The sequence below is a fragment of the Tympanuchus pallidicinctus genome, unplaced genomic scaffold (assembly GCF_026119805.1).
Source record: "Tympanuchus pallidicinctus isolate F22 unplaced genomic scaffold, pur_lepc_1.0 scaffold36, whole genome shotgun sequence".
Classification (NCBI taxonomy): domain Eukaryota; kingdom Metazoa; phylum Chordata; class Aves; order Galliformes; family Phasianidae; genus Tympanuchus; species Tympanuchus pallidicinctus.
In genome coordinates this window covers 684,148-703,504 of record NW_026294754.1, presented here as the reverse complement: position 1 = coordinate 703,504, position 19,357 = coordinate 684,148, and the positions used below count along the sequence as shown (strand labels likewise).

The following is a 19,357-nucleotide window of genomic DNA, read 5'->3' as shown; positions in this document are numbered from 1 at the left end:
AGTACAAAGAGCTTTCTGTGCCAACCACACCCTCAGTTTTATGGCACGTGGATGAAGTATTTTAAATTAGTACATGCTATATATATATATATATATATTTTTTTTAATTATTGTTTTTAAATAGAAGCAGTAAAGAACACAGCTCAGGCTGAAGGCTTTGTATTAGAGCCCAGCCAGCTGCAGTGCAGGCAGTAAGACCGAAACAACAATCAGGTTTGCATTCTGCTCCTGCAAGTTCCTCTACCAATCTCTCTGCTCAAGGACAACAAGCATCTTAAAGCTACTGCTATTTCTGTTTGTTTTCCCACTGCAGCTTTCAGCTCATCCACCAGCTGAGCAATGCCAGTGTGAAAGACCTCTCACTTCACTGCAAGCTGCTCACAACGCAGGGGTGCTGCTCAGCATTAGACTGAAGTATGGAACTCAGATTCAGACTCCACAGCTTTAAAAATCACCATTTCTAATGTAAACAAGGAGAAATGCTTGAGGTGCTCACCTTTACGGCCTATGGTGAAGTCAGTCACAATACATTCATTTTTGTCATTGGTGAACTTGGCCAGCTCCTCCATAGACGGGATGGTGTAATAGCCAGCTCTGGTTAGAACAATTCCTACAAGAGGAAGAACAAAGAACTGAGATGATGGCACTGCTGGGGACTCAGCTGTCCAGGCTTGTGGGAGAAATGGAACAATGGCTCTAAAACTGAGAATCAGTGCAACACAAGCAGAGAAATGCCTCAGTTCCCACTGCCTGCAGAGCCATGCAGGCTCCTCTGCCTTACAGCCCACCTTCAGCAGAGATCAGCAGCAGATCTACAGGCCAAAACAGAAAGCACACATACACACAGCAACACGTGACAGACATCCTTCCAGCACCTAATTTGGGAACTGCTGATTTGGCACCCGCCGACCAAGATGCAGCACTTCTCATTCAGCACTCCCTGATGCTCATTCCAGCTGTTAATCTGTCTAACAACATTTAAAACCTGTGAGCCATCTGTAGCATTCTGCATTCACAATTTCTTGCTGCTGAAGCTTCTGAAAATGTTCACTCTGAACGCAGCACCTCTTGGTTTTATAAGATGCCATGTATAAAATGAAAGGGTGAACAAGTCTTCTCAGCTTCTCCAGACCTTCACAAGTTCAACAAGCTAAGACAACCCTCCATCTCTCCACCCACGAAGCTGTAAAGCTGTAAACTTAAGTGGAAGTGACCCGAGGCCCCTCAACCTCCCCTACATCTTCCAATTTTACTCCACACTGAACAGATGCAATACAGATCCACTGAGAGGCACAACCAACAACCGTGTGGCCCACTCCTTTCCTGGAAACTTCTAAAATGCTCCCTGCACACTGCTATGAACCACGAGTCTGAATAGATTCAGAACTCCCAGTCTTCTGCCAGGACTGCAGAAAACTGTTTGCTATGGTAGAATTACAGACTGGGGCTTCTTTCTTCTCCCTTCCACACATCTCACTACGCCACCAACACAACACTGGGTGATGAAATGCAATTGCTCCCAGGACAAGAAAGACAGGGAGCTGTTGGAGAGGGTCCAGAGGAGCCACAGAGATGAGCAGAGGGCTGCAGCACCTCCCTACAAAGACAGGCTGAGGGAGCTGGGCTTGTTCAGCATGGAGAAGAGAAGCTGCGGGGTGACCTCAGTGCAGCCTGCAGTGCCTGAAGGGAGCCTGCAGACAGGAGGGGAGTCAGCTCTGTGAAAGGGGAGATGGCAGCAGGACAAGGGGAAATGGTTTGGAGTTGAGGGAGGGCAGCTGGAGGTTGGATGTCAGGGGGAAGTTGTTTAGAGAGAGAGTGGTGAGGGGCTGGAACAGCTGCCCAGAGAGGCTGTGATGCCCCTGTGATCCCTGGAGGTGTTCAAGGCCAGGTTGGATGGGGCCCTGGGCAGCCTGGGCTGCTGTGAGATGGGGAGGTTGGTGGCCCTGCATTGGTGGGGGGTTGGAGCTTCGTGATCCTTGAGCTCCCTTCCAACCCAAACCATGCTGTGATTCTGCTCAGTAACTCATTAAGAAAAAAATGAGATTTGTACCCCAAAGAAGACAGGAGGAAGTGAAACAAAGAACTGAGGATCCAAAACAGCACAAGCAGCACAGACTAAACGTCACCAAGAGTTATGCATAGAGGACAGCCCTGCCTCCAGCCCCAGTCCAACCTGCAGGATGCACGTGGGGCACCGCCTCAGCCTCGTCTTCACGCTCATCCTGAAGGGAATCGTCGTGGAACGAGGGATCCTCGCTGCTGCCCTCCAGGCCGTTGCGCAGGGCTGCCCGCGGATTGAGGGCCACGATGGTGTCATCCACGCTGTTCTGGTGTTTGTGAGCTGTGTTCTCAGGGCTCTGGGGGATGGGCTTGGCAATGGGGTTGGTGTAAAACCTCGTCACTTCGTGGTGCTCCTCCTCCTCCTCGCGCTCGCCATCTTGCCTGTGGTTTTCATCAGGAGGAACGGACAAAAAGAACCTAAAGCAATGAAGAACACAGCAGTGGTTTTTAGTTCTCATTTCGTTCTAATGGGCTCACGTCAGCATTACAATTCAGTGTCTTTTTGTACAAAAAGCAAACATGCCTACTCAACGAACTGCAGAGGCAGCAGGTAAAGGGAAGGCATTTTTTGTTCCCCTTTACTCGGCTCTTGTTCAGCACTCTGCATCCCATCCGGGCCCCTCAATGCAAGGAATATACTGACACACTGACACACTCCCTGCTGGCGCAGCTCAGCGCCCTCAGGGTGCCCCTAGGGGAGGCTGTGGGAAATGGGCTGCTCAGCACGGAGAAAAAGGGCTGAAGGGAAAAGGAACAGCAGTTTTCCAATACCAAAAGCCAAGAGTGAGGGCATGCACAGACATGGATGGCAGGAAGATGAGATACAGTGGTCAAATAAAAACAAGGAAGCCAGCGAGGACGGCTAAGTGTTGGAACAGAGGCTGTGGAATCTCCATCCTCAGAGCTCCATACCAGAGTCTTCAACAACCCGGTCTGAATTCAGTGCTGACTGCTCAACACAAACACCTGCCAAGGCCATCTGCAGCCTGAAAGATTCGGTGATTCCAAGGAATCACTCTTTTCTGCCCCAAATACCCTGCTTGAGAAGCATGGAAAGATTCAGTCTTGCAGCCACCATCACCAGCTCAAACACGAAGGCACTACTGCTGCAGACATTCTAACACAACAGCTTCAGAGCTGCCTGCTGTACATGGCTGCTGGCAATCCAGCTAACAAACACTCCTGTCCCACTGAGAACCACCTAGGTTAGGATTAAGGTGGTTAGAAAAAGTTTCTCCACTCCTGCAAGCAGTTCTTACTTTTAGGAGCTCTCAATAAAATCCAAATGTTGAGCTACTCGGGATTCTTTTCTCCCCTCAGGCTCAGGTTTAGCTTTTCCCTCAAGAAATGCTGTGATTTGTCTCTACAGGAGGTGAGAGGAGACATCCCAGAGAAGTCAGCCCTCCGAGCTCCTGGTTTGGGTGCAGTGAGCTGGTAAGAAGCACACAGGTAGAGCAGAAGGGCAGCTGAGGGCAGGTCACTCACTCAGAAGGCCAACCTGCTTCCCCTGATCAGCTATTATGACCTCCTCAGAAATGACCACCTACTTTTGTAACAGTAATTTAGAGACAGGAAGAACAGGTTTGTGCTTCTTTCAAGCTGAAACACACACATCAGCCACCACCATACCTGTCTCCATTCTCTGGGTACTCTGATGGAGATGCCAGGTCATCGTTCTCACGATTGACAGGAGAGAACAGGCTGCTGCCACTGAGGTTCTTCAAAACCAACTTCTTGATGCTCTTCCTAAAAAAAGAAAACAAAGTGAAGACAAATATGAACTAAGCTCAACGATTACTTCTTCTTTTCGTTTGTGCCCAAAGGGTCTTTCAGGGACTGACCCATCCTTCTCCAAAGTATTTCTGTTTGATTAAACAAAGATTAAAACTACCTACAGCTCTTTTTGAGATTGCCACCAATGCTCCTAGAGACTGAAACCAAAAGCCTCGTTAGGACACACGCACAGCATCACTACTCCAACCCAACACTGTGAGTCTGAAACAGAACCAGCGTCAGGCCCTGAAATCATCACCAGTCCTCCTTCAAAGGACAGCATTAGCAAACCTAACAGCCCTGCCACCTCAGCTGCAGGGAGCTGCACTCTGTACAGACTTCCCTTGTAGAATTTCTAACTGACTTCACAGAAGCTTCACTGCAATTTCACCTCATTTCACAGCTCTTTGCAGTTCATAGTTTAAGATGATTATTTTCATCTCCTCTACAGAAAGTATTTATTTCCAAATTGAACACAAATCCTGTTACTGCTATTCCCATTTACATCAGGTCGCAAAAACCAACGCAATTCAGGATTTCATCTGCTCAGAACGGAGGCCACGCTCCAGTTCTTCCTGCACCTCCTCCCCCCAACGCGCAGAAAAGAAGAACTAACTTTGGCATGAAGGCCCCATTGGCCAGGGATGGCTCATCATCATCGAGGCCATCAAAGAGCTGAGACTTGGCAGAGCCTGCAGACTGCAGGGCCTTTGGGCGCACTCTGGTTGCCGGACGCGGGGTCAGTTTGTAGTGGGTGGGGGTTGTTAAGGCCTTCTGAGCTGCAGGGTTGGTCGGTTTCAGCCGCTGGAAAAGAAAAAGAATTGGAATTTCCATATTATGTACTGTACAGACATGTGGAACATACACAGCACCTGTCTTGTTACCTGCCAAAGGCCTTAAGGAAGTGAAAGACATGATGGGACACCAGTAAAGAGGAAGAGACACAAAGCTGGCTGATGACGGCTCATGGGAGACGCTGAAGACCAAGGGCCATGAAACCACAAACAGCTCTGGGCAGGGCCAAACAGGGCTGTAACCACTAACAAGTGGGAATCATGGAATGATAGAATGGCCTGGGTTGCAAAGCAGCACAGAGCTCATCCAGCTCCAAGCCCTGCTGTGTGCAGGTCACCAACCAGCAGCCCAGGCTGCCCAGAGCCACATCCAGCCTGGCCTTGAATGCCTGCAGGGATGGGGCATCCACAGCCTCCTTGGGCAACCTGTGCCAGTGCCTCACCACCCTCTGCCTCCAAAACTTCCTCCTCACATCCAACCCAAACCTCCCCTGTCTCACTTTCAAGCCATTCCCCTTGTCCTGTCACCACCCACCCTCACACACAGCCGTTCCCCCTCCTGTTCATCCGCTCCCTTCAAGCACTGAAGGCCACCATCAGGTCTCCCTGCAGCCTTCTCTTTTCCAAGCCCAGCTCCCTCAACCTAAGGAGTGCTCAGAGGAAGCCACAGTGAAGGGAGACAGAGTGAAAAGGTATCAAACAGGCTGGCTTTGTGTACACCCTTGTCAGCCAGCATGACTGTGTGACTGACACTTGTGCCTGATCACAACCTTCTCTCCTTTCTTAATATCCACAACATCCTTAGCTTTTAGTGCAATCTCTCAGTCTGACTTGTGTGTACGAACACAAAGAGAGAGAAATGCAGGAGTGAATTTGGGGCCAGCATCTGGAGTTGTCCTGGCAAGGATATCAGGTAAATGACTCAGCATCTAGGAGGGCTTAGGATCTGGGCAGAGGTAGGGCCAGATAGAGACAAAGCTAAAGCTCAAGAAATGCACAAATGTGCAGGTGAATCCACAGAGCAGAGTGTGTGCACATCCCCTATGGACCTTCAACCCTCGTCAGCCAAAGACAGAGAAGTGATTTGGCTGCCTCTGCTCCATCTAGGCAAGTCCCTGCAGGGCTCTTTGGGGGTGCTGTGAAGGCCTCAGCTGTGTGCAGCTCCACACTGCATGGATCTGTGATCCCTGCCCACCTCACAAACTGCTAAGCCTGCAAACAGGAAAGCAGCAGCCACTGTTAGATGATAACAACCCTTTTCAACCCAGGCCATTCTATGATTCTACGTCCTTCAGCTTGGGAAGGGGACCCCTGGGAGCACTGAAATGGGTTCCACCAACTAAGCAGAACAGTCACCCTCCAGAATATGGAAGGGCAGCAGCCATTTCTACATCCCTTCACCCTCACATGTCTGAGAAGCGCGTTGTGGCTGTTCTCAAACCAACCAACAGGCTGCCATAAGCAAAGCTCAAGTCAAATGCTACAAGTATGCCAAACACAGACAGTCACACAGTGCAACTCTCAGCAGGAACCCCAAAGTCAAGCAGTGATGTGCCAGAAGTAAATGAAGCCCCAGAACAAGCAGTTTGACAGCATTAAGGAAAGAAAAAGTCAATCTTGCATCAGTAAAGCATACAGGTGGCAAGTCCTTATGCTGCTCACTGCATACCTGAGTGAAGACAGGACAGCGTAGCAACTGAAATCATTTCAACCCTTTCCCAGGAAACTGAGTTTAACACACTCACCTCTTCTTTCTTCTTTGGGTCCGACATGGGGTTTCTGAAAAGTGGAGAATCTCCAAAGGGTGAATAAGTCAAATTATTGAGGTGCTGCTGCAGGACTGCCTGCTGGGCAGCCGATGCATTAGGATCTGTCAGTGCTGCAAAAAGAACAGTTTTCAGCAGTCAACACTAATAGAATCAAGGCAGACAGAAAAGACAACCCTCAGCCAGAGCCTCTCCTCCCAGCAGTTCCAAATCCTAAATTAACATCCTTTTCTCCCTGCTCTTCAGAATGCTGAAGGAAGAAACCATATCCTATCCCTTCATTGGAATTTGGAAACACGTTCATTAAAAAGCTGAGTGTGGAGAAGCTACAAGAGCAGAACGAGCCTGGCCTTCCAACACCTTCACTTCACACTCTGGGTTTTTGCAGCATTTTCTGTTGATGTCTTGGAAAAGAAAAAATCCTGGCTGCAATTCTGACTTTCCTGCTGCAGTGATCAAACACAGATCCCAAGTCCCCTCAGCAGAAAAGGCCTCTTCAATCCTACAGCATCTAATTTTAGTTCCCATCAAGATCCTACAGAGATCACATTACAGAACATCTAAGAGCATAAAGCACCTTGTTTTTAATTCCAAGACCTTTTGAAATCTTTTGATCCACCTCTGCCTGCTCTCACAGCCATACAACAGCAGCTTCTCTCTGGCAATCTCACCAACCATCCAAGCACGGAGGTGAACCTCAGACATCAGCCAGCTTTTGTGGGCCCCTTCCTGCCACGCAGTGCTGTGTGCCACCCCTCCCTCCTTCCATCCCACTGGAAACCATTTCCTGACCCTGCTACCTGTGAGGGGTAGAGCACCATGGCCATGTGTGCCATCCCCAAAGCACTCAGCTCTGCCCAGCAGGACGCAGTGCAGGACTTGGCAGGCACTACGACTCACAGAATGATGCACTGTGACAGATTCCACCACCACACTCACCTGCTAAGCACCCTGAGCTCTGCCAGATAGCATTACTTAAGAAATTAATACCACATTTCTTCTTTTAAATGTATGAAATGCACCTACTGCTCTGATCTGAAGTGACTGATGGGAAGCATCTTACAAACTTTGGAAGGAAAGCACTGAAACATCTGTAAGTGTTAAGAATGCTGACTTCAAATGAGACTTGGAAGAACAGACATGTGATGCTAAGGAGGGAAAAACTGCACAGCCTACGTTGCTACTGAGAGCAGAAGCTGCCTCAGGTGGATCCTCCAGCATTTGTTTGGCTGGAAGGAAGCAGTGACTGAACTAAGGCTGATGCACACTTACCTACAGCAGGCTGAGGGGCTCCAAAGCCCAGAGTAGCAGTGGAGGTATTGAACCCTGGTGCTCCAAAAGCTCCTGTTCCCAGCGTCCCACCGAGTTTAGGCTGGGTGTTCCCAAATAATGAAGTCTGTCCTGCCCCGAGGGCTACGGCACGAGAAAACTCACTGTAACACTTGGAATAACCAGTTTATCCCATAAAGAACTCATTAACAAGCTGCAAGAAACACTCGAGGTGTGCATGAATGCTACAGACAGCCCAGGCTCACACAATCAGACCAACAGAGGCAACCAGCAGCCTGCTGAGCCTTCAGCCACAGCCAGGAGTGCCACTGCCCACAGTTTCTAACAGGTGGATCAGCACAGCATCATCCAGCTCTGCTCAATTCTGATGTAAGGCAGGTTTGTGACTTCAAGCCAAAGCTCCTACAGCCACTGCTGTATCACCAGAGTTACTGAGCGATACAAAGACTTCACCAAAGCTTGAGGACTATGCTAAGCTGAGACAGAACAAGCCAGAAAACTGCTTACCTGTTCCAAACCCTGTCCCAAGCCCGGTTCCCAGAGTCCCCGTTGCAGGCTTATTTCCAAACAAGCTATTTCCAGCATTGTTGGCACCAAAACCTTCAAGGACACAAACAGGAGCTCATTAATCTAAAGCTATTAGCGATGAAATTTAAAACACAAATAAGCATCAGCCACTCAAAGACAGCTCTGCCACAGTTAAGGTCAAATTTTACACACCACTGCCAAAAATGCATGTTAAACAAGCAGCAAGAAGGGACTTCAGTGGCAAAAATAACGTACATGAGTTACAACTATACAACTGACAACATCAGTTTAGAGATTTACTGTCTTGCTTTCTTAAGCTTTTTAATTTGTTACAAAATCCAGTATTTTATAAAGCCAAAAAGGACATCATTATTCTGTTGCCTGTTACAGCATCAAGCACGTTTAGTTTCTTGAACTGCCTGCAAGGAACATCCCCACTGCATACTGTCTATACCACACACACCTCTGGTTCCTACTGACCAAGCAAGGAACAGCCCCCAGCCAGGAGAGCACACAGCTCAAAAGCACGCCTCTAAAGCTCACCCAAATCCAGCACCACGCAGGTTAGATTGTAAACTGAAGGCTGCAAAACCATTCTGTTCATGGTTAATTACGTAGGCATTAATTAGTGTAAGGACAGAATTAAGCTAGACAACTGCAGTCACAAACTGGCACCAGAAGCACCCCAGACCCAAACTTCTCCTGCCTGCTGCACTGCTGCAAACAATGCAGGGCCATCAACACAAACACTGGCATTGCTCCTGCTCTCTGCTGCAATGCCCAGCTGTCTGGTTCTCAGTACAGCAAAGGATTTGGGAGCAACTTCCCAATAAAACAGGGTAACAAGATGCCCAAGCTCCATCACCACAATGAGACTGGGCCTGCTGCAGTGCTGCCCTGGCAGCCTAAGAGCTGGACAATTCATTCCCTCTTTCTGGAAGATGGATATGGCAGAATATCAATTTTTAGTCTGTTTTTGTAGACAGAAAAGCTGCCAGATCTTCAACACTGTAAACCCAGCCCTGCTCCCCTTGAGGAATAACAGTTCTGCTGCTCTCAGTGTCAGCAGACAAAGGAAGACTGACATCTACTTGAACAAACACACATTTCATAGAATCACAGAACGACCTGGGTTGAAAAGGACCACAATGATCACCCAGTTTCAACCCCCCTGCCACGTGCAGGGTCACCAACCAGCACACCAGGCTGCCCAGAGCCACATCCAGCCTGGATTTCTCCTGGACATTTCTGCTGCCTGACCACACGCTGAACACCAAACACCATCAGAGTCAGAGGCAAACACTCATGCAAGACCCCAGCCTTCAGAACTATAGATTCTCAAAGTGTGAAAGACAGCAGCTATCAGTGACACTGTTTCTTATCTCTCTTATTATAAATCCCCCAGATCTGCCATCGAACCCCAGGCAGCACTGCGTCCCTCAGCCCTCCTCTGCAATCACAGCTGCGTAACAGGCTGCAGACACACAATGCTGCCTAAGTTGATTTCAATTGCTCTTAATTACAGCTGACACCTTCCTAATTGAAACAGCGGGACTTCAACTTAACTACCTAGGTCATAGGGAGCAGCACAGAGGAAAGGAACAAAACAGGATCCAAGGTGCTCCTCTGCAGCAACGCCCCTCAGAAGGACGGCTTACCTGAGGATCCCAACACCCAACCGTTAGCATGCGACACTCAGCAGCCAGGTGTGTGGTATATGCAGTACAGTTTTAAGTGACTGAATCCCACTTTTTTTCATATGTACCAAAATTGGAAGTGTTTGTATTGGTTCCTAAACTCAGGGTTGGTTTGTTACCAAAGAGCCCGCCGCCAGTGGTTGTACCAAATGAGGTACTGGTCGTGGTGGTTCCAAATCCAGCAGGTTTGCTACCAAACAGGGTCTGGAAGGAAGAAAACATCAGTTTGGAAACCTGACAGCACGATATTTAAAGAAGTATTGATGAGTTTCATTGCAGGCAAGAAAGCAGAAGTGAAGCCCAGCACAAGGCCAACTCCCAGCAGCGCTGTTATGTGCGACCACCTCCTGGAACACAGAGTTTTTCACTCCTGTACCCACTGAGCACACATTAAACCCCAAATAAGTGGCTACTGAGAATCATTCTCATTCAGGGACCATCAAAATGCAAAGGCCTGTACTGCCAGCAGCACGCCAAGGCTCCCCAGCCATGTCTGCCCTCCCTTCCTGCTCCAGGCACCACCAGCTCTACTGCCCACCCCTACTCAGAAGGAACTGCACTCCTGCCCTTCAGCACCTTCACTTCGACAGCACAGCTCTGACGAGGCCAACACACAGATTCCAGATGCCATTTTGTTTTTATTTGCTTTAATTTGATGTATAAAAATAGGAACGTACCGAACCGCCAACACCAAATCCTGTGTTTGCCTGTCCAAAAAGCCCGGTTCCGGTCCCAAACGCAGTGCCAGCATTGGTAGTGGCAGCTGTTCCAAAAAGGCCTCCGGGCTGCGAGGGCTGCGTGGCCCCAAAGATACCCTGCAAAGAAGAATTGCATTAAAATAATGCCACAAAGTCCAGCTGCGATGGTAAAAGCATGAACACCAGAAGTCTGTTCATAAATACTGCGGTGTTTTCCTTTTTGATGGGGAAAAAGGTGAAGAAACATTTCAGGAGCTTGATTCAATCAGGCAATTATTTACAGTAAGGAAAACGAAGGACTTTGTGCTCCATACTGTAGTTTCCCCTCCTCCCCCACTGTGAGCAATGCAGATGGGCAATAACCATTGCAGAGGGGTTGCTGAGAGAGGCCACAGTGCAGCAAGGAGGAATGCAGCACATCTGTAGCCAGAGCCTCTGGCTATACACTAATTACAGCTATGCAGTGCCTCTCAATCAGATGACTCCCCCAGTGATGCTCGTTAGCCACCAGAAAGCATAGAATTGTTAATAAATTCCTACAGAATGCTAACAATCAATAACAAGTAAGAGAATTTTATCATCTGCACGAATATGATTGGAAATCCTCGAGCTGCTGAGAGCAGCCATCTGCAAAAGCATGGGAAAAGCTAGCTGGGAAAAGCTGTAGGCTTTTATTGTAAGCTGTATGAGCTTGTACCAAAAATGAACAACATTGATGGGTGAGAAGCACCTCAACCAGACAGCAGAGCTCAGAGCTTTGCGTTTGAGTTTCAAGGAAGCCGTGAAACAATTTGAGGAAGACCAGGATGACTGCATCACAACCCCCCCTGCACAGCTGCAATAGGCACACAACAGCAATGAAGGGCTCACACAGCTCATCTTACCATCGTGCTCGTGTTTGGCTGTCCAAGAGTGCTGGTATTCCCAAAGGGAAAGCCTGTGTTCTGCGTCGTCGTGGCCTGACCAAATGGTTTGTTAAACAGACTTGTCGTTTGAGTCTGCTGACCAAAAAGCCCTCCTGTTGTTCCTGTTCCAAAGCCAGTCGTAGCTACAACACAAAGAAGTTGGTTTAAAAAAAAAACAGCCCTCAAGTGTTTATCCCAATCTACGCTCAGCGCATTCAAACAAGAAAAAAAGAACCTCAATGGAACAGCAAAACACACAAGGCCAACACAGCACAGCTGCACTCAGATGGAAGCAGTTGTGCATTTTATTGCGTCCTCCTTGTGTGAATTTCTTTACTCAGAGAGTGGTGAGGGGCTGGAACAGCTGCCCAGAGAGGCTGTGATGCCCCGTCCATCCCTGGAGGTGTTCAAGGCCAGGTTGGATGGGGCCCTGGGCAGCCTGGGCTGCTGTGAGATGGGGAGGTTGGTGGCCCTGCATTGGTGGGGGGTTGGAGCTTCGTGATCCTTGAGCTCCCTTCCAACCCAAACCATTCTGTGATGCTGTCAAAACCTCAATTCAACACAGGAACTGAAGCAGCACACCTCTGTTATCTTACAGCTGGAACAACGTGGCAATCAGTGGAGGAATTTACCCTGCTATCCCTCAGAACAACACAGTTTTCAATAGCTTTCAGTTTCACTTTGTGAAGCAGTTTATTTCAGCTCAGGATACAAATCCCCAGCTGCACCCAGGGATTGACTGCCTCAGTAGGCAGGCTGCACATGCAGCTTCCTGCATGGTTATCTCTCTCAAGGACTGCAGCTTAGTGAGCCCTCACACTTAGTGGGCCCTTAGTGAGCCCAAAGATAAAGCCCAGCAGGGCCTGCCAGCAAGGACAGACACATTCTAACCTCAGAAGCAGCAAATCTTTGCTTCTGTTCCCAGTTAACTTTACATTTGGCTTTTATGTTCCATCTAAGAACGCTCAAAAGGTGTGAAACCAGGCTGGCACAATCTGGAAGGGTCTGGAGAACAGATCGTGGCAAGGTCTCATTGGGTCACTATAAACATACAAGGCTGTGGCCAGGGAATTCATGCCTGCTCATTAGCAGAAAGCAAAAAAATCTCATTACAGAACACTGATAATGCAGGCAGTCAAACTCTAAGCTCACACCAGCAATTCCTCATCCTGCTCAGCTGAATAGCTTAACGAAGCATTGGCACAGCTGGTCACAGTGGAGCAGCACGCAGGCAGTACTTACTAGTTCCAAAAGCAGTTTTATTCTGTCCATAGGAGAAGCCTGTATTAGTGGTAGAAGAGCCAAAAAGTCCCGTAGCTGTGCTTGAAGTAGCAGTGGAAGTCCCAAACAAGCCTGTAGTGGCTCCTGCCCCCACAGGATTCGAGGGCCCCTTCCTATTGGCCATGTAGTCTTCTAAACGCAGCTCCTAGTAAAGGAAAACCATTTCTCTTTATGCAGAGTAAGGCTAAAGCCAGGCCACCAGTATGCTCACATAGCTCCCAGCCTGCCCAGCACGAAGGCACAACATCAGCTGCTAACAGCTCCTCATTTTAAAACAAGAACTGATCAACAAGACCAGAGCTCAGATGCATCACTGCAGTTACGCCTGGGCTTCAATTCTATTTCTAAGGGCATTTTCAGAGCACTCCTGTTTTCAACTATCAGTTAAGCAAGCTGGAACAGGAGGGCATCACGGCTGTATCCTTGAGAGCAGTGGTTTACATCAAACAACTGAGTTTTGTCGTGGCTTCTGCCATTATCTCATCAGCACAGCACTTCCAGCAGGATCTCACCCTCCTGATACACAGCAAGGTGGAATTTCAGCTACTCAGAAACTGCAGTGAACACATTAAAAACCAACACCAATACAACAACGTGCTTCGTTTCATGCTACTTCTGTGCACGATGCAGACACTGAAAGCTGCATTTGTTAGCAAGCACATGCAGTATTTATCACAGTCCAAGAAAGCTCTGCTAAGCCAACACTAATTAATAGCTGTACCAAATCAACATGTTTGAACATTATCAACTGACCTCGAGAGATTTGCTCTCATACTCCTTCATAGCAGTGATGCATTGGTGCTTAGTATTGATAGTGGTGCTAACTCCAGACTTGACCATGCTATCCGTACCAGTTGGGGGCTGCAAGAGAAGAGGTTAAGCTTCAGATGTAAAATCCAGAGAGGTCTCCATTGATGCAGCTGTTTCTGAGCAGATGCTGGTAAGTTCTTTGCTATGAGAGTGGTGAGGGGCTGGAACAGCTGCCCAGAGAGGCTGTGATGCCCCGTCCATCCCTGGAGGTGTCCAAGGCCAGGTTGGATGGGGCCCTGGGCAGCCTGGGCTGCTGTGAGATGGGGAGGTTGATGGCCCTGCATTGGTGGGGGGTTGGAGCTTCGTGATCCTTGAGCTCCCTTCCAACCCAAACCATTCTGTAATGCTGTCAAAACCTCAATTCAACACAGGAACTGAAGCAGCACGCCTCTGTTATCTTACAGCTGGAACAACGTGGCAATCAGTGGAGGAATTTACCCTGCTATCCCTCAGAACAACACAGCTTTCAATAGCTTTCAGTTCCACTTTGTGAAGCAGTTTTACTTCAGCTCAGGATACAAATCCCCAGCTGCACCCAGGGATTTCACCATCCCTGCTGGCTTTCAGCCCTGTTCCCATCTTACTGCCCTAGGAAGAAGCACCCGGTGCCACTCTAACCCAGCCCAAGCTGATCACTGCGGCCGTGCCTCCAAGCAGAGATGCCAGGCACAGCCCTGCTCCGTCACATCAGGTAACGGAATTCCCAGCTCATTCCATCCCTAAACTGAGCAGCTACTGAGCAGAAAGCAGCCTTTTGGGCACACAGCAGTTACCCCATTTCCAACAGCTCTTCTTCCAGGCCGTCCTCCATTTTCAACTGCCACAGAACCCTCAAGGACCCCCCCCCCCCCTTAAAGGGAACTCATCCAAAAAACACACAGGGCATCACAGTTCCAATCTCATTTCCATTCCCAATGCCCACTCACTGACAGGAGCATTTCTTTTGACCCACATTCCACAATAAGTTCAGCTGTGATCACCTGGAGCTCTGTGACACCTCCTGCCTGCCCACAAAGGCCCACGCTATGAACAGCTGTACATCTCAACCTACACAGGGCATTACTCTGGGCTGTTCAATTAGAACAAAATGAAAGCCTGGGCTCTTTGCAGATTAATTGCAGTGTTAATTACGCTTTCACTGCAGCAGTCCAACTAAGGGTATTTCCAAGCCATTTCAAAACACTGCATATTTATGCATTAACTGCTTCCTATTTTTAAGCTCATGGATCCAGGCACTGCTTCACACAAAGAACTGCAGGATGGAACATTTCCTACAGCAAAAAGGCCGAATTAAGAGGGAGAAACAGAACTTACATTGAATTTAATGGTTGTGCCAGTCGGAGCAGCAGTAAAACTGGTTGGGCCAAACAGAGAGCCAGATGGATTCCCAAAAGGATTGGAAGTGGTGTTGGTGGTTCCAAAGAGACCTCCGCTGCTGGTACTTGTGCCAAAGTCTGAAAAAAACAAACAGGAACAGAAAGATCAGCACTAAAACAAGCATTAATTTAAAGCTTAACGCCAAATATCCAACCCGAGTTAGAAAACAGTTTGGAAACGAAACCAACTGCGAGGGAAAAAACAAATAAACAGGGCAGTGTTGGAAACCTGTGGTCTGTTAACATAGCGTAGATCCCCCCCATCTCATCACCCCAGGAAAGAGCAGAGAACCTCAGCACCAAGTTCCATCCTGCTGACAGCAGCACCCATTAATGGATGTGCACAGAGACAACAGGAAGCTTCAGCTTTCTTCAGAAGTTTCTGCTTCAGGGAATGACAGAAATGCTGAAGGGGCATTTCAAATATTTTAGCACCAGAAGCAGAACTAATCGTAACTACTCTGCACCAGCAGAACAAGAAGCTAAAATCAAGCAGAGCCAAAGGTTAGTCAAGAATAGAAAACACCAGTTGGTCACTTATGTATGAATTAGTGTAAAACTCAAGGCTAGAATCACAGCTATGGGTTTTGCAGCATATCACACTGGCATCTGCCTACCGTGGACCATAACAACAAAACCAAACATTAACACTTCACATTAACACTTGTACCAGGCCCCCACACACACCCAGCTTCCCGTGCCTCAGTCAAACTGTATCAGCCATACTCAAGAGACACAAGAGTTCGACTCACTTCCAAAGCCAGCAGGTTTATTCTGTGCGAAGGCATTGCTCTGGGATGAGAAGAGGCCCCCACCAGTGCTGGTGGTACCAAACAGGCTGCTGGATGTTCCTGTGGATGTTCCAAAGCCAAAGCCAGTGCTGGTGGAGGAGGTGGCGGGCTGATTAAAGGCGTTGGAACTGAAGAGCCCTCCTGCAGACAGAAACAAAGCTGTGAGTCGTTTGCCATCGTTTCGCTGCTCGGTTTGAGGTTTTGGTGGTAAAAGTCATTGCTTTCAGGACACAATTCTGCCTCCAGCTGTAATGCTGCAGTACCTGGCTTTGCCTGGGTGTTCCCAAAGAGGCCTCCAGTGTTGCTGTTTGCCCCAAAGGCTGACGTGCCAAACGCTCCTCCACCTGTGGTACCAAAGCCAGCATCTGGAAAATCAGCACCACAGGTTAGACAAAGTCTTGTTCTGAACACACGTACGAGAAACTCAACTGAGATTGCCTTTCCAACTTCCAAACCAAAGTCTGTGCCTGACCAGCTGTACCTCAGCATCAGAGCAGCACCATTAATGCTTTCACAGCTCTTACAGAAGGAGCCTACGGTGCTGAGTCAGCTGCTGCTACACCTGGCAAGGATGCTCAGCCCCACACCAGGCTGCAAGGCTTCCACCCCCTGGAAGCTGCTCTGCACCAATGTTACTTTGGGAGCAATACAAGAGCAGAAGCTGTCTTCTCTTCCCACCAAGCAGTGCAAACACACTGATGGATGGTCTGCTTTCAAGGGCAGCAATCCCACTGTGCTGCTCATCTCCAGAGAGCTCCCACATCACCTGCTTTTTCCTTCCCATATTCCAGTCCCAACCAAATGAACCTTCCTCCCAGCCCAGGCAAAGATGCCTTCCCCAAAGCATCCAACTTCCCACTCCTTTTATAAAAGGAAGCTTCATCAGCAGCATGCAGAATTCTGCTGTGTGCTGAAAAAAGACCCCGTGAAGCAGGCTTGGGCTCCTGATTCTCTGCTAACACAGCTCTGCATCCCATCACTGCCAAGCAAGTGAGCTGGACAGCCCACAGCAGCACCCTGCTGCCATCACACACAGAGAACCCCCACCTCTGTGTGATTCTCAAGCAGTTCTACTGTGGGAAAATAAACCACACCAAGCAGTGCAAAAATCAAAAGTACAGACTTAGATGTATTACTCACTTTGTCCAAAAGTTGATGTTGTTCCAAAGCCAGTGTTACCTCCAAAAGGAGTTCCGAAGGATTTGTTAAACATTTTCAGTATGTTATCAGTTTCCTTTCCTTAAACCTGGAAAGAAGAATCTGGTTGAGCTTTCAAAGCTTTAAATGTCATTTCTCATCTTCCTCACCGCTGATACTCAGCAAACTGAGTACTTCAACCACGAGATGCACGACCGGAGTCACTGCAAACAGTGAGAGGAGAGCACTGACACTTCAGCAGCACCACAAGCAAGCTCCCTTCCATCCTTTATGACGTTTCCTACAAACCCACGTGCTGAGATAAGGCAGCTCCACTGCCCAGATCTGCTCTCTCAACAGACATCTCTCACAAACGGTGCTCCCCACATCTGATCCACGTGCTCTGCACGTCTCTGCTCAGCCATCTCACACCTGAGAGCCCACCAGAACACAGCCTTAAGAACAGACACAGGGATTTGCACTGAACTACAGCCTAAGATTGTCCACCAGGGCTTTTCTGTTACAACCTATATGTTCCAACTCCTGCTAACACAAAGAAATGCACCGCATGAGAGATACAGGAACAAACCCTCCTCCAGCTCTGCTTTCATGGCTTGCTGGGCTCACCAAGATGTCCTCAATCCAACATTCTGAGCATTTCCATGCAGCTGCTCACTGGGTGTGTGACGCACCTTAACACCCTATGCTGTTTTACTTAATTGTAGGTGTAACAACACTACCTCCAACCTTGTCTCCAAATACAAGCACAACAGAAATATCCACTTCTTCATCAAGAATCAAATTGGTCACAGAATCACAGTGGTTGGAAGAGACTTCATGAGATCACTGAGTCCAACCACCCCAGCTGGTAAAGGAGGAGATCATAGAATGATAGAATGGCCTGGGTTGCAAAGGAGCACAATGATCATCCAGTTCCAACTCCTTGCTGTTTGAAGGGTCACCAACCAGCAGCCCAGGCTGCCCACAGCCACATCCAGCCTGGCCTTGAGTGCCACCAGGGATGGGGCATCCTACAATAAGTTTCTGGTATGGTAGATAACAGCAAGACAAGGGGAAATGGTTTGAAGTTGAGGGAGGGCAGCTGGAGGTTGGATGTCAGGGGGAAGTTGTTTAGAGAGAGAGTGGTGAGGGGCTGGAACAGCTGCCCAGAGAGGCTGTGATGCCCCGTCCATCCCTGGAGGTGTTGGAGGCCAGGTTGGATGGGGCCCTGGGCAGCCTGGGCTGCTGTGAGATGGGGAGGTTGGTGGCCCTGCATTGGTGGGGGGTTGGAGCTTTGTGATCCTTGAGCTCCCTTCCAACCCAAACCATTCTGTGATGCTGTGAACAAGTCACACAAATGAAACCATGACGGGAATCACAGCCTCAGAAACCCGCAGTCCTTTTCTGCGCTGAGACCACCAGTTACTCCGCCACGAAAACGCCATAATCGCTGGCAGCATTGGCCAGGTCCGGCAGCGCAGCCCCACCACGTTCCCCCATTACACAACGATACCAGCTGCCTTCACACAGTTCCACTCCCCACACCGCACACCCGCAGTTCACCAAACCGCGGTGCTGAGCCCCAACACGGCGCAGCTCCCTCACGACGCTCCCGCAGCCCTCAGTCACCTCAGCGGCGCCGTTTCATACCGCTATCCCGATCACCGCGACATCCCCCGCTCGGCCCCGCTCCCGGCTGGACCGGCTGCACCGCCCGCAGGCCGCGGCGGCCCGGCTCCCGGTTTCCGAGGCTGTTCTATAGCGAGAAGGCCGTGGCGCGGCCCGGAGACCCCAAGCGCACTGCGGACGCGGAGCTCACCGTCGAAGAGAGAAGAGCAGCGCGGCCCGGCCGGGTCCGGCCCTTCCCGGCCCGAACCAGCCTCGCCACTCCCGCGCCGCCGCCACACACGGAGGAAGCTGCGTCACAACCCGCTCCGCGCGCCTCCCAGCGGCCCACGCGCCGTCCCCACTCCCTTGAGCCCGCAGCCCATTGGCTGCCCCCTCTAGGCGGCAGTGAATGGACCCACCCACTCTCCCTGTTTCCTTTTTTCTATTGGCTAAAGTGGAGATAAGCGCCCTGCACTGATTGGTCTCGCCCGGGAGGGGGCGGGGCTGACGCTGCGGAAGAGTCCAGAACATCCCTCCCGCCTCGCCGCCCAGCATCCGGGCGCGCCGAGGGCGGGGCTTCTTCCGGCCCGCCCAATCAGAGAGCTTCTCGGCCTCCTGTGTGCGCCGCGCAAAGGGCGGGGCGCGTTTAAGCGGTCCGCCGGGCCGGCAGGGGGCGCCCCACGCGGAGCCTTCGGGCCTTTTAGAGCCCAAACCTGGGCCTGATGGGGCCGCGCCGCGAGGGGCGCCCCGGGGTGGGGCCTGCGGCGGTGCTGCGGGACTGAGGCAGAGGGGGCCGGGGGAGGACAGGGGGGCCGAGGGGCGGGAACGGGGTGGGGCGAAGG

General features: G+C 49.9%; 1 protein-coding gene across 7 annotated transcripts in view; it reads right to left on the bottom strand.

Annotated features, from left to right (window-relative positions):
- NUP98 (nucleoporin 98 and 96 precursor) overlaps window positions 1-18,872 on the bottom strand; it is a 39,874-nt gene extending 21,002 nt beyond the window's left edge. The window contains exons 1-17 of one of the 7 annotated variants that reach the window (XM_052699262.1): window positions 18,727-18,872; window positions 16,911-17,016; window positions 16,034-16,135; window positions 15,732-15,911; window positions 14,918-15,057; window positions 13,547-13,654; window positions 12,755-12,938; window positions 11,492-11,655; window positions 10,587-10,724; window positions 9,978-10,113; window positions 8,192-8,284; window positions 7,667-7,807; window positions 6,374-6,507; window positions 4,451-4,638; window positions 3,691-3,807; window positions 2,174-2,478; window positions 497-610 (exon numbers count right to left, since the gene is read on the bottom strand). In XM_052699262.1, the coding sequence (XP_052555222.1) occupies window positions 497-610; window positions 2,174-2,478; window positions 3,691-3,807; window positions 4,451-4,638; window positions 6,374-6,507; window positions 7,667-7,807; window positions 8,192-8,284; window positions 9,978-10,113; window positions 10,587-10,724; window positions 11,492-11,655; window positions 12,755-12,938; window positions 13,547-13,654; window positions 14,918-15,057; window positions 15,732-15,911; window positions 16,034-16,135; window positions 16,911-16,983 (2,317 nt within the window). In that variant the 5' untranslated portion in view covers window positions 16,984-17,016; window positions 18,727-18,872. Of the gene's footprint in view, window positions 1-496; window positions 611-2,173; window positions 2,479-3,690; window positions 3,808-4,450; window positions 4,639-6,373; window positions 6,508-7,666; window positions 7,808-8,191; window positions 8,285-9,977; window positions 10,114-10,586; window positions 10,725-11,491; window positions 11,656-12,754; window positions 12,939-13,546; window positions 13,655-14,917; window positions 15,058-15,731; window positions 15,912-16,033; window positions 16,136-16,910; window positions 17,017-18,536; window positions 18,671-18,726 lie in introns of those variants that run through there. The other 6 variants (XM_052699265.1, XM_052699266.1, XM_052699268.1 and 3 more) reach the window with 6 other exon arrangements.
- Window positions 18,873-19,357: the final 485 nt, after the last annotated feature.